At 56.1% G+C, this 13933-nt stretch overlaps 2 protein-coding genes across 2 annotated transcripts; both read right to left on the minus strand.

The window, feature by feature from the left end:
- Positions 1-24: 24 nt before the first annotated feature.
- BJ171DRAFT_620986 (periplasmic binding protein-like I) lies at positions 25-5968 on the minus strand (the record flags this gene model as incomplete). Its single annotated transcript, XM_053115428.1, has 23 exons — positions 25-513; positions 795-849; positions 968-1152; positions 1539-1587; positions 1714-2080; positions 2227-2395; positions 2477-2528; positions 2619-2774; positions 3049-3073; positions 3168-3287; positions 3439-3582; positions 3669-3708; positions 3817-3940; positions 4022-4106; positions 4259-4429; positions 4526-4584; positions 4709-4748; positions 4829-4909; positions 5051-5110; positions 5184-5222; positions 5369-5435; positions 5511-5565; positions 5761-5968. 23 exons carry the CDS (start codon positions 5966-5968, stop codon positions 126-128), a joined length of 2739 nt encoding a protein of 912 aa, XP_052971585.1. The 3' UTR covers positions 25-125.
- A 969-nt stretch (positions 5969-6937) lies between these two features.
- Positions 6938-12133, minus strand: BJ171DRAFT_487198 (AMP-dependent synthetase and ligase; the record flags this gene model as incomplete). The annotated part of the gene is made up of 8 exons (XM_053109264.1): positions 11723-12133; positions 11393-11584; positions 11034-11238; positions 10271-10918; positions 9319-9933; positions 8877-9154; positions 7102-8775; positions 6938-7059 (listed from the first exon to the last, which is right to left on the minus strand). Exons 1-8 carry the CDS (start codon positions 12117-12119, stop codon positions 6938-6940), a joined length of 4131 nt encoding a protein of 1376 aa, XP_052971586.1. The 5' UTR covers positions 12120-12133.
- Between the last annotated feature and the right edge of the window lie 1800 nt (positions 12134-13933).

The raw sequence follows: 13933 nt of genomic DNA on the forward strand, positions 1-13933 counted from the left end.
TTACTGTTGTAAATAGTGAGACGACTTGCTCTTGTAAATCGTGAACGACGGTAGAAGCATGTATATATTCAAGATCCATGACCAAAGGCGGCTGGCACCTCACATTGGCAGAGATCGCAGCAGCCTCACATCGAGGGTTTCTCGATAGTCTCGATTTCGCACGCCTTATCAGCACCCGGCGCGGTCGAGTCCCTCAAGAGCTTTTTCTCACTCGACGACCCTTCAGAGTTGGCTATTGTATCTGAAGGCGTCGCAGGTGCATTGGGACGCTTGATGCCCCGCCGTCTCCTTATCGTCGGAGCAAGGAAGGCAATGAGCTTGGCCGGCAGCAGGACAATCACCGGTAGAAGCAAGCACACAAACTCTTCATTGAATGCCACGGGAATCTCGATCTGATAGCTCAGCAGCAGAAACAGGGGCCGAATCCGAAAGGCTCCGAGCGCCACCAAGGATGTGTATCCAACAATTCGGACCGAGTTGTCCAGGGTCGATTCGTAGGGCATGACAAAGGCACTAGATTGTGATGGATTCGGTTCGGGAAGTGATAGGGCAAGCAATACGAGACGGCCCCGCGTGAGAGCGAGGCTCATTGTCGATTGGGGAGATGTGTCGTCCGAGACGGATGATAGTCCCGCATGCCACCTGCTCCACACAGTTCGCACATGGATCGGGTCACATACTCGCACACGCATACATGGTGCCGTGCAAATCGTTGCGATGCTTGTCGGCGACCCAGAGCATGCATTGTGGTTGTCCACTATCAATGCTGCCCGGTACCCCCTTCCTTGACTTACCGCAGCAACAGAAACATCCACAATAGGACCATCAAACACGTCATCGACGCATAATCTGACATTCCCGGTGCGAGAGAATCTTGAGTCAACAGAGACACCGGTGCGCCAGATATGACTTCCCTCTGTATCTTTGCGACGAATCACAGCCCGCGTCTCTGCCGCAGCGTTCATACCTCCAGCGCCTCGGATAAGAATCGGAATGCCGTTGACGAGCATCCTCTCGACCAGATCCACGGGTGTCCACCAGTAGTATTCTGGCGCATAGGAGATGTAGAGCGTGACGTGAGGGTCGAGATGCTCTGGTCGCACGGCTTCTCCCGAGACGACTCGGCCCTTGCGCTGGTGCTTGATCATGTGCCTGTAGATCATGAACGGAAACACAAACACAAGCACCGCCAAGATGACCAGCGCCGCGATGCCTGCTATTGTGTGCTGCTCTGACCAGCACTGGCCAAGGGGCAGCCCAGATTGTCGTCATAACCACCGGGTCGCAACAGCAAGGATTTGGATGAGTGATTGAAACGGTCCGACCCAAACACAATTCATCCATCATTGCAGCCACATCACAAATCGCTTCCAACCCCCTCAAAACCCTTCGTATCCGGAGCGGATGGAGTCTAGGCTGTGTAGCAAATGAGTACAGTACAGCCAATGGCTTGGCCATCTCGAGCTGCCTCAGCCCGAAAGCTGGGAGTGCACGCGAAACATGGGCTATGGATGATCTTTCGCTAGGTTCTGTCTTACCTGCACTGCCGGGTAGTCCCAAACAACAGAAAGTTGGTCCGATATCTGCCTGCATGACAGTATTCGGATGGCTGCGTGCGTCGTTGTGGTCAGTATGGGCATTCCAAGTTCACGCCATGGGCTCTCGTCTCGGGTATATCATGCGTGTGTAGAGGCAAGACAGTCGTTTCCATACCTGTGTCATAGACTGGGTTGTAGCAAAACAGAAAAATCGTCCACGCGGTGTTCACCGTGGTGGCCCCAAAATTGTCTTTGAGATGCGGGAGCCAGTCCGTCAGCGTATCGAGTATGATGCGCACACGAACGTGCCGTTTTGATAGCTGCATCGCCAGCCTTGCAAGCAGGAGCCATATGAGCTGGCAGATGAACATGCAAAACGGGATGAAGAAATTGGCAACCATTTTCATGAAGGGCGATAACGGGAGGATGCATTGGACACTGCTTTGATTGATGTCGCTGTTGAGGTTGATGACTGTCAAGATGCTGGTGACGATGGCGTTCCCCTCCAGATTGAACTTGAGGGCGATTTGGTACACCAGCAGCTACAGTAGCAAAGTAGCACTCGTGAGTTGGTTGATGAGTGGCAGCACATGCCATTCGTCTACCCATCGCTCTCACCAGCGACAAGCATCGGGTAGGCACTCTAGCACTATATCTCAGACGGTGGCAATCATTAATTTGGCCATACCAGTTCAACAAAGAAGCATTCCCTCGTCGGCGGAATGATGTACAGTATGCCCACAAGTATCAGCACCAAGAAGAAGATCAGCGATCCCATGCGGGCAGCTTGGCTGCCGTCGCACTCGACACAAGTTCCGCTCCATTCGTAGCGCCCATCGGGGCAGTTTCCACACAGCCTGTGTGGCGAGAGCGGTGTGTGAGCCGAGTGGCCAGAAGCCTGATTATCATCTGCATGGAAGTAGGCGCTGTACACTCACGCCCCATAAAATGGTGGATTGCACGTATCACTGGCGGTGATGTCGCAGTCCCCTGGACAGCCTGTGTCAAATTGTAGCATCAGCATCGCCCATTTCATGATTTTCACCAGCGATTTGACAGAGGGCGTTCCAGAATGCTCACATCGATTGCCACTGCCGCAGTACATGATGAAGCTGTTCAAGTTGCTTGAGTTTGGGTTGTACCAATAGTCTTTGAGGACAAATATGCGGCCGCCGGTGCAGCTCGCCCCAAGGGGACACGGTATACAGGTAGAATTGTATTGGTAGTTGAATGTGTCTGCGGCGGAAAGAAGTTCCAGATGGCGTATTAGTGCGCACTCTCATCATCTGGGGACCATAGATGGCCTGTCCGGTGCAGCAGCAAGCTCGGTCAACCGACAGTTCGGCCTACTCACTCTCTGGACATGGTACGCATATCAGCTGATATGTGCTTAGGATATACGGCTCCCAGCCTGGGCTGCAGTCTGTCGGTGTCGACCGGATACAGCAGTCAGTACACGGTATACGAGGGATAGCTGGGGGTGGGACGGTGCATCGGTCGGGGATCATACTGATGTATTCGATGTCGGATGGAATCTATGGAAAACGCAACCGACGGTGAGTTTTCGATTCCAGATCATCGAAATCGTACACCGCACAGCAACAAAGGTGATATTTTGAGCATGCTTACATATGACGAGCCGTTGTTGTTGAGAAACGCGCAACCGCTGCATTGCGTATTGATGACTCCGTTGGCAAACACCCCCATCGTCTGGAATTGGGGGCCGGCACTCCCGACGCTTTGGAAGGACTGTACCAAGGCAGAACGCTGTGTGGAGACCGTTGCACATGTCGATACCACCAACAACGACATGTTACGAAAGGGAAGGGGCGATCGATAGGCGCCTCGGATCCACGACCCTACCACCGGCCATACCGCGGACACGGGCACACATACATACCGCCATTTCGCTGTTTTTGTTGAATATCAGTATCCCGGCAGCCCCGTCGAAGGTGAGATTGGTCACATATTTCACGGGATAGTAAGGGTCCTCCGAGATCAGAGTTGGGAGATCCCGGCCAGGGTTGCTAAGCATTTGCTTGGTCTGTGAAGATCGAAATCAGAATTGTTGACAGGGACGTCGCTGGTTGTTTCTGATGGAATTCTCGTGCGAGAAACTATCACCCATACCCAAGCCTTGGCAAGCAGATAAACGGCATCATATGAGAGCCTGGTGGGCGATATTTGGCGTGAAGTCCAGACGTGGAGTGTTAGCGTTTGAATTATGGGATACCGTAATGTTGGGGACGTCCAAAGAACTGCAGAAATGGAGTCGCACCTGATTGCCCATTCGTACGAGCGCCAAGTCAGCGGGATGTAGTCGTTGGGGTCGCTCTGTGCGAGCGAATTCCATGTGTTTGTGAACTGAGTGCTCCGCGATCCCAGGGAAATGTGCTGGCTGCCTGTGCAGTTCAATCGAAGGGTTTAGTTCAAACTCTAGTGGAGCCGAAATCGAACGGATGCATGAAATGAGCATATATTACTGAATCCATATCCACGGACAGGCCCAAGTGGGCTTGTGTTGAACCAAGTTTGATCCCGAAGTCCATAGAGTGGAAGGTTGAGCCCCTAAAACAGCAAAGTGCAAGATCAATGTCACAATCGCAGCCTTTTGAAGTGGCCCGAGGCGACGTTTTGTTTCGCGAAGCAGCGGCGTTGGTATGTCCGCCATGTCAGCCACTATTCCCAGAAAACGAAGCTGCGGCATGGTGAACACTTACGCCCCAGAAATACGACGGACCCACGAGCCCATGGAGATATGCCATGAAATACATGTCTGCGGTGTTGAGAAGGTTGGCGCACAAAATGATGATCTTTGCTCGTGATCGCTGGATATTTTCGATCGGGATGATCAGGTCGCTCGGGAGTCCACGGTTGATTCCATAGAAGCCCTGCATATAACAATCAAGATTAGCGAGCGTCCTCGCCAAAGAGCCACCCTGTATCCCATGCTGTAGTTGACGCAGAAGCAGCGCAGTGGTATATACTTGATTGATGACGATCCGTAGTCCGAGGGCATTTGCAATTGCTTCGGCATCTGCGGCGGCTATCGGAAGGATATGAGGGTGGTATGTTGTCGAAATCGAATGCACATCCGTGTGTCGTTCGTTCGGTAAGTTTGCTCCCGCCATAAATGCATCGATTCGGAGGGTGCAACAGGCGGAAATTACCTCCAACGCCAAGGCTGTCGCGGCTATGGACGATGGCTATCTGTATATCATGCCAATGAGTCTACTGCGGGTTGATTCTGACGAAAGCAGGGCCAGATTCGAGCCGTCGAATGTTCGTACCGATTTCCAGTTCATGGCAGCCACGTAACTGAGGAAAACCACCAGGCTGTATTTGTCCGATTCAACAAGGCCGATAAAGTTCTATTTTGCAACGCAGCGTCACGAGCGCCGTGGCGACGTTTGGACAATTGGTTCCAAAGGAGGTGCAAAAGATTTGATGAGAGCGCCGCCGCAATCAGTATTTCGTGTGCGAGCAGAGGCGCGTTGACACCGAATGCTTACTGGGAATACCGTCTTGTTGGTCAGGGCCGTGGCCGAGTTTTGCATGCCGACGAATAGAACCTGTAGCCACAGCGATGGCAAAACAGTGAGTTTGAGTGTGTCTGAATTCCAGCATGCAGTATGTCACGGATACCTTATGCTGCTGAGCTAGCATGGCCTCGTACTGAGCTATCTAGAGACGCAGTGGACGCTTTTAGTCGATAGAACCCGAGCCGATCAATCAGCACGATAGAGCAGCAGAGCGACAACAACTTTATCAGAGACCTGCCAGTCCGATGGCGTGTTCGGCAGCCATGAGCCCGCTTCGCTGCTACTCACCTCGCTGCGTGTCTCTCCTATGGCTGCCACGATTCCTTCATTCGCGATCATACTTTGCAGACCCACGCTATTGGTGAATGGGAGGGGTCAGTCCAGCATGCCGATCGCCGAACCAACACAATAATCGTGGCAATGCGCTTACATTCCTTGGCTTGTGACATCTCCCGAGTCACTGGTGACGAGCCGCAGCGTGATATCTTGAATTGAGAAGGAAGCATCAATCAATCTAACTCTGGACGCGCTCGCCGGCAATCAGACGAGATGGCGTGAATCCGAGAAACTCGATATGGCAGCTTGTGGAGCTGGCGATGCGACATCGAAGCCACGGTTTGTTGCTCGAGAGGCATCGCTGATGCATTCCTCACCGCGCAACGGACGGGTGCATAACCTACTTGGAAGCAAAGCCGGGTTCTGGTTGATTTCTTTGATGGCAAGTAGCATCGCGTTGGCCAAATACGGGCCTTCGGGAAAGCTGGCTGGATTTGTGAGGGCGTATGTGAGGCCGATGCTGATCGTCGCGTTGGCAGTGCTTGCGACAACTGCAGATATGAAGGCGCAAGTCGATAGCACGGCGGCCAAGATCTTCAGCAGTCCAAGCATCTTTGAGGTAGTGATGACTGTGAGATGAATTGCACGAGATCAGATCAGATCGCTCCCAGCAAACCCAGCACTTGTAGCTAGCTCGGGTTGTAATGCCGCACCATGGCTGCGACGATGCTGAGTGCTTACTGCGGTGTCGATGCGATCTGCAGAGGCCACGACTGTCGGTGATGCGCAATTCAGATTTTCATTTGGGGCGGATGGATCATGGATAGAAATACACGAATCACAGCCAGGTGGTTGCCCGCATCCACAGTGTCTCTGTTTCTTGCCCGGATCATATAGTACGACCAAGCGGATGGAATTATCCCATGGGTGACCGTCCCATGGAGTCTAGTGCTGGCAACTCTTGACCAACGGCGGCCTGTGTAAGCAGTGCGAACGAGTGGATGCTGTCCAACCAGCGCGATATGACCCTGGAGAAAGCAGACAGCAAAGAGGAGCATGTTTGTTCGAGACGATAAGCTGCCCTCTAGCAAGTATCTCCCGATCCAGCTGCTGGATCTGTGTTGTCGCAACGGAGCCGCACCATGGGGCCACAATGGGGCCATGTTCCTGGCTGAGTTGACATTGCAATCGATTCACGGTATCAGCCACGTCCACCAGATCGAAAGGATACTCCTCGCTGTGCTTCCGTGGGGTGGATCGTTGTTGAGAATAGTAGATGTGGGAATATATTCTGGGGGTCTAGAAAAAAACCATGGCCATCGGCCTCAAAAATAGGTGGTCTCGTTTTCAGTGTGCTCGTACTGTGGCGAACAAGACATGTGTGCGGAAGAGAATGATGTCCGGAAATGGGATTCTAAATGAAGAGAATGAAAGTTGTCCACAGCGCACCGGCCACACGGCGAAAGGTGGTCTTGTCTTTGTGTTGGATGGGTGCCGCCAAGGAACCTAGCATATGAGGAAGGAGCGAGTGAGGGATTCGCAATAGCACGGCTCATCTTGATTCGGAGGAATAAGCGGCGCTCAGTATTTTTGGAATGTGCCCGAGGCATAACCGGTGCGTTGATGGATGCTCTTGATGCTCTTGATGCTGTTCCTGCGGGCAAACTCCTGAGCCTCGACCATCGAGAGGCGGCGAGACGCAACTTCGGTCGCCATACGCTGGTCCTCCTCAGTCATCTCAACACTTGCGCCGGGCCAGCCCTGCCAGACAGAGCCGTTCTCGACCAGCTCGCCGCTGACCACGAGGGTGTGCTCCAGCAGCGTCGAGTCCTCCTCCATCTCGGCACCCGAGAGGAGCCGCGACTCGGCGCGAAGAACACTGCCGTCGCCGATGACCAGCGGGTTGAGTGAGAACTGGCCGCGGCTGTTGATGTGGCAGACAACACTGGCAACGTCAATGCAGACATCGTCGCCGATGCGCACCAGGTCCGGCTCGGTCATCATCGGGTCGCCGCCGGTCGGATAGAGACACACCCGGCTGCCGATCTTGCAGCCCAGGGCTCGGAAGTGCGCCACAATGTACCATGAGCCACGCAGACAGTTCAGGAGCTCCTCGCGCAGGGTGTTGACGGTGATCAGGATCTGCCAGCGCTGGCAGTACGACGACTGGTCCCAGTTGTACGATCCGGGCTTGCGGCGGCCAAAGAGAATCCACTTGGTCACGACCTCGATCCACAGCGCCACGAAGGCTTGGACACTAAAGATCGCCATGACCGAGGCGATGATGATGAGATAGCCGGCAACATCCTGCGGCATGGGGCTTGTGTCGATATCTTGAATGTAGAACTGATCTGCCACCAAGATGGCTCCGATGATTGAGAGGCCCCAGTACATCGACCGGAAGATCTCCCAGACGACGCTGTAGAGCACACATGCCCACATGGGGATCACATGGAAGGTGGCCTTGCGGTTGTAGAAAGCCTTGCCAAAGGGTGTGGTTGTATCGTGCGAGAGCTTGTTGGGGTCGCCTTGGTCCCACAGCACGGCACTTCCGTTTCGGCTGCCGATCCAGACCGAGCCGGCGGGATACTCGGTGTGGGGCTTGGAGAGCGCTCCCGATCCCATGACACACTCCTGTCCAACAGTTGTGCCAGGCAGGAGCACGCATCGGTCCGCAATCATGGCGCCTGGGCCGATCCGGATGTGGGCCGATTCCTCGCTGTCGGTGCAGATGACATGCGTGCGCGAGCCAAAGACGACGTCGTCGCCGACCTCAAACAGGTCGAATTCGTAGAGGTGAAGGGATGTGCCGGGCCAGTAGATGCGCTTGCCGATCTTGGCGCCGAGAGCGCGGTAGATCATGCTGGTGAGCTCGTAGTGGCGGCCGATGAGATGGTAGACACCGCAGAGAGTGCCGTCGGCAAAAAGCTTCTTGCACAGCCAGTGGCGGAAGGCATCCCAGTTGGTGTTGCTGAGTCGTCCGGCCTTGAACTTGCCAATCAGCAGGCGCTTGACTGCGATGCACAGGAATAGATAGATGAAGGGCGAGACGATCGATCGAGCGGCGAGGGCGAGGAAGTGGTAAATGATGCGGTACGGCGACGCAAAGTAGTTGACGAGGAAGGCAAAGGCACTCTGCTCCGACGAGACTGTTGTGACAAAGGGCGCGCGCGTCAGGAGATAGATCATTCCCATCCACGGCACCATGGCGATCAGGTTCAGGATCACGACAATCGGCCAGCCGACGAGCAGGACGGTCAGGAAGTGCGGCGAGCGAAGGCGCGACCGGGCGATGGATTTGAAGCGAGGCGAGGTGTCCTTGAGCTCGTGGGAGCTGCCGAGTGGAGGGAAGACCGTGCCCGGCGAGACAACATGGCCGGGGGCAACTGTCGTCTTGACGTTCAGTACCGAATTGTCGCCTGTGCAAGTGGGTCTGTTAGAACACAGCGGATAGACAGCACTGTCCCGGCCAATATGTCCACCACAGCTAGGCAAAGGGCACAAGGCCATCGCGGCTTACCAATCATGATTTTGTCGAGGACCATTCTGCCTGTCTTCATGCAGAAGCCACGGACTCGCGCAGTCTCCAGGATACAGTTGTCGCCGATATCAATCAGATCAAACTCGCCAATGTTGGTAGCGGTGTCGACGGTGGCATTTCGTCCGATCCGGGCTCCAAGGAGACGGTAGTAGTTCCGGAGGAGGGTCGGGCTGGATCCATATACGCCGCGGCCCGTCAGATGGAGCACTTGGTCGACAAGCCACCAGCGGATGTAGTACTGTCCCCACAGCGGATAGCTGCAACGCAGGCACATCAATGGTACCGAGGCGCAATAATAGAGGCTCAGAGTCAGTATTGCATTGGGGCTGTGACGCTGGGCATTCAGCAGTGCTGTTCATTCTCACGGCAGTGCTGCACACTCTCATGGACCGTCATCCCGCTGACCAGCAGACTGACTCACCTTCCGGCTTTGTATCGCCCGATAACGATCCACTTGAAAATGATCGCAACCAAAGGCATGACAATCCATAGAATGAGGTGCGCCACCAGAATAGCGCCCGTAAGCTGTGTCACTCGTACCAGACTATCGGCAGTTGTGGCCTTGACGGCGTGAGCAGTAAACGATGGGGAGGGCGGGGTGGTGCTGTTCCTGGAAAAGATCGGTACAGCGCCATCATAGATCGAGCTGGCTTCGGGAGAGATCGGATCGACGCCGGCCCAGCCGTACATCAAAGTGGGACTGACAAACAAAATCGATCGGGTGATGGGTTTGATATGAAGCCACAGGCGACGGAAGAAATGGTCGATCACAATCAAGCAGTTGACAAAGACAAGCCAAGTGATGGCTTTTTGCATAGGGCGGAACACTGTGATCGGCAAAAGCTGAAAGATCAGGGCACCAAGGTTGGTCGACGAGCGGCCCTTGACTCGCGCCTTCTGGCTCAGCTTTCGCTTGACAGCTCGGTTGGAGGCCGAGTTTTGGAGGACTTGCTTCTCCGTGACCACTGCAGCAAGGCTGGCGATGGTTCTGTGCTGGAACATTTCCATGGCAGGGATGTTGACGTCGTACTGCTTTCTGCAGCGTCGTTGGTGGAGGAGATGGATCAGGAGCGATTAGTAGGATGCAAGGAGTATGTGCGGCGGGTACGGTGTGATATGACATGGTGTGGCGGGTATGGTGTGGAGGAATGGCATGGCAAAACGTTGTGTGCTGGGTGGAATCACTCGACATTCCCAGGCCCGCTGCTCAGCGACCGCAAGACATGGCCTCGGTAGTCTGCCATTCAGCCAGGCCGCCCGCAAATGGTGTCGAGCTCTATCAAGAGCACGCTCCACAGCGGGATGCACTCGACCCAGGGGCATTGGCAGAGCCAATCCGTGCATCACTCGACCCGATCTAACTCGATGCGTACCTGATCAAGCCAACGACCCGGCCAGCCTTGAGCGACCCGCCTCCGAGCTCGAAAAAGTCAGAGTTGATGCTCGGAACCTTGTCCACTTGCAGGACCTCCTTGAAGATGGCATAGATGCCCAGCTCGACCTCGGTGAGCTTGGACTCGTCGATGCCCTTGTTGCGGATGATCTCATGGAGAGCCTCGGTGTCGAATGAGCCGTCAGGGTTCTTCTTGAGCGCATCGACGACGATAATGTCCTTGGGAATCTCGTAGGAGTGAACCAGCGGGGCGAGTGACTCTCGAATGTCCTGCTCGCCAATGCTCAGCGAGGTCTGCACAAACATGGTGATGTCGTCGTCCTCGGGGCTGGTCTTGACATAGACGGCGTCGACGATGCCGGGGAAGGCCTTAATATGCTTGAGGCTGCTTTCGTACGAGATGACCACCGGCGTGGTCGGAATCGGCTCTTGAAGGGACGCTGTCTTGGGTGGGCAGACGGCATCCCACAGGCGACGGGTCATCGGCACCTGGTCGGTTTGCTCGGGAATGCCGCAGCGCTTGGCCAGATTGATGCGGAGGGGCTTGTTGTTCTGGTTCTTGGGGAGGGCATCCATGTAGACGATGAGCTGAGGCCACTTTGAGGGATGGAGGCTCTTGGAGACGAAGCTGCGACGAACGAGTTGCGCATGAGACGGAAGTGGGCAGCGAGTCCAATGCAGCGACGATCAGACACTGCTTCATGTCGATGGCACCGCACACACAAGTCAGCGACGACGAATACCTCTGCAGCTGCACCAGGTCGACTCTGGAGGCTGGGTTGGTCGAGACTATGACCACACCGATGGTCTCTTGCAGGACATCATGCGGCACGACAAAGGCGATGGTTTCGCGGACCTTGGGGTGCTTGATCACGGCGTCCTCGACCTCGACGGGAGAAATGATCTCACCGCCTCGGTTGATGACTTCTTTGGAGCGGCCAGTGATATCTGGATGAAGGGTACGGATGCAGTTGCGTCAGGAACAGGAGTGGGGGGAGCCAAACAAGCAAGGGCGGCAGGAGCCAGGACCGTGGGAGACACTGGTCCGAGCCACCGGTTGTCAGCGCTGACGCCGGAATCCCTGCCAGCGTCGAATACTCACACAGATAGCCATCGTTGTCGAGGTAGCCCATGTCGCCGGTGTTGAAGAAGCCGTCGCGCGTGAACGAGTTGGCATTGGCGGCGACGTCGTTCTCGTATCCGCCGAAGGTGGGTGCGCCACGGACCATGATGTTGCCGACGACAAACGGCGAGCACGGGTTGCTTTCGGAGTCGTAGATGGCAATCTCGGGACCTAGGAGCGCCAGAGGAGGACTGTTGGGACCCGACCATACAATCACACTCGTTTGTGGTCCAACCAACGGCGACAGAACATGGACGGCGCGACCGGCCGGCAAGAGCACCCGATGCTGGTCTGCACTCAGCTACATACCGACGGAGACGCCAGATGTTCCAGGCCGCTCGAGGGCATATCCTTGTGGCGGAGTGGCGATGGGCATGCACTCGGTCATGCCGTAGGAGGGTAGCACCGTGCAGGCAAAGAAGCGACGCAGTTCTTCAGCCAGCGACGGCAGGAGGCCGCCGCCAGCATTGGCGATCATGCGGATGCCGCAGCTGGTCGCATCGCGGCTGCCGCCCTCTTGCAGAATGGCATGGTGCATCGTAGGCACGGCGTAATACCATGTGGGGCGAACGCTGGTGTCCTTGCCGTCGACGAGTTCCCAAAAGACCACGGGGTCAAAGCCCTTGGTGATGATGACGGCGCCGCCACTGAGGATGGGGGCAAGCAGGTTGCGGACAATGCCGCCGACGTGATAGAGGGGCATCATGTTGAGGTTGACGTCGGATTCCTGGTGTTGAGCGTGGGGTTTAGTGGGCAGCTCATGAGTGACAGCAGGCCGCCAAAGACACGAGAGGACGGGATGTAGCGTACCGTGAGATTCCATGAGCTCGAGACGCAGCGGGCACCGACGATCAGGGTCTCCAGGGTATAGGGGACGGTTTTCTTGTTGCCGCTGGTGCCGGAGGTGGCGAGGACCATGCCGTAGTCGGTCAGGCGAGAGTAGTTGTTGGTGCGGGCACTGAACATGGTCGAGAAGCGCTGCACAACATCAGCAGATACAAGAGGTTACTGGGAGCCGAGACATGGTCGGATGCAGCGGACAGATGCCTGAGCCGACGGGACAGGCACGCAAATAGGAGTACTGCGGACACGGCCGAGCGAGAGTGCAAGCGTGGGAGACGGCGATGCGGGAGACACTGGACGAACCTTGAGCGGATCCTCGTGCTTGGATCCCTCATGGATCTGCAGCGTGAACAGACCGCAGACCTCGGTGGAGGGCGTCAGGACCAGGACGGAGAGATTGTGCCAGCTCAGCTTGTCGAGGAACTCATCCTGGTGGAAAAGCATGAGGCAATGGGGAGGCGAGACGTTGCAGGCATCGATAGAGAGAGTGAGCACACAACAGTGGTGGCCATCGACTGCAGCGAATGACAACGGCGCGAGACGGATCACGGTGTCGATGCAACAGACACGGCCCATGCTGATTGCCAGGGGCGATGAGAGCCAGAGCCAAGATAAGGGAGGCGCTGCCCCAGGTAAGCCGCCCGGGGCGGACGAAGACGGCAGCCACAGGCGTTGTGTCTGGTGGGACCAGCCAAGGCAGCGCCAACCCCAGGGCCACAGCTCATGCCTGCAACACAAGACCAACCAGCAGCAGCGCGCTGCATCGTCCGCAATCTTACCGTGAGGCGAGAGGCAGGCAGCACGATTGCCTTGGAGCCCAGCCGCGAGACCTCGGAGCAGATCTCCTCGTCGGTCATGTTGAAGTTGACAGGAACGGCAGTGGCATAGGTCATGACGGTCAGGAGGCACACGGCGAGCTCGGGGCCCTCCGGCAGAGCAATGCCGATGCGGGCATTGGGCAGCAGGCCAAACTTTTCAATGTCGAGGCCGCTGGAGATGAACGACTTGAGCGCCTGGTGAGTGAGGGTTCTGCGGCTGGGGTCGGCCGTGGCGATGGCGACGTTGGGGGTATCCCGGAAGAGCTGGTGGAGGGTCTGGACGCCTTGGCTCTGGAGCTCGTCTTGGACCTGGACACCCAGGAACTGCGTCCCGGGCTTGTCTTCAGCATAAACCCTGCCTGATCGGCCCGAGCGGACGGATCTCTTATTGGACCGTACCGAACGGGCTGATCGATGGGTCTGGGTGCGTTCTGGTTGGGGCGAGGCATAGTCAGAGTCGAGGTTGCTTACAGGCTCGGCTGTTGGGACATGGATTTGGATGTTGGGAGCCATCCCGAAGGAACTGTTTAGTCGTCGATCTCGGATGGATACGACGAGCGCAGGCGGCGCGAAACAAACCTGGGGGGAGCGGGTGGGCGGTTGGGCGGTGAGATTTATAAGAGAATCGAGGATCGGGTCAGCAGCCACAAATGGGTCCATACGTACATACATTGATGCATACGTTGATGCATGCATGTGTACACAGATATACAGGCTGGCGAGTGCACGAGTGCCAAAGTCGGGGGCGATGGCGGCGGCAGACAAGCCGAGCGGCTGGCTGGGGGCGGAGACAGAAGAAGGGATCCCACTGAACGAATGGGGCTGTTGGCAAAGCGGCTGTGTCAGCGGACGGCGGCGA

The sequence above is a fragment of the Polychytrium aggregatum genome (assembly GCF_025602895.1).
Source record: "Polychytrium aggregatum strain JEL109 chromosome Unknown BJ171scaffold_2, whole genome shotgun sequence".
NCBI classification, from domain to species: domain Eukaryota; kingdom Fungi; phylum Chytridiomycota; class Chytridiomycetes; order Polychytriales; genus Polychytrium; species Polychytrium aggregatum.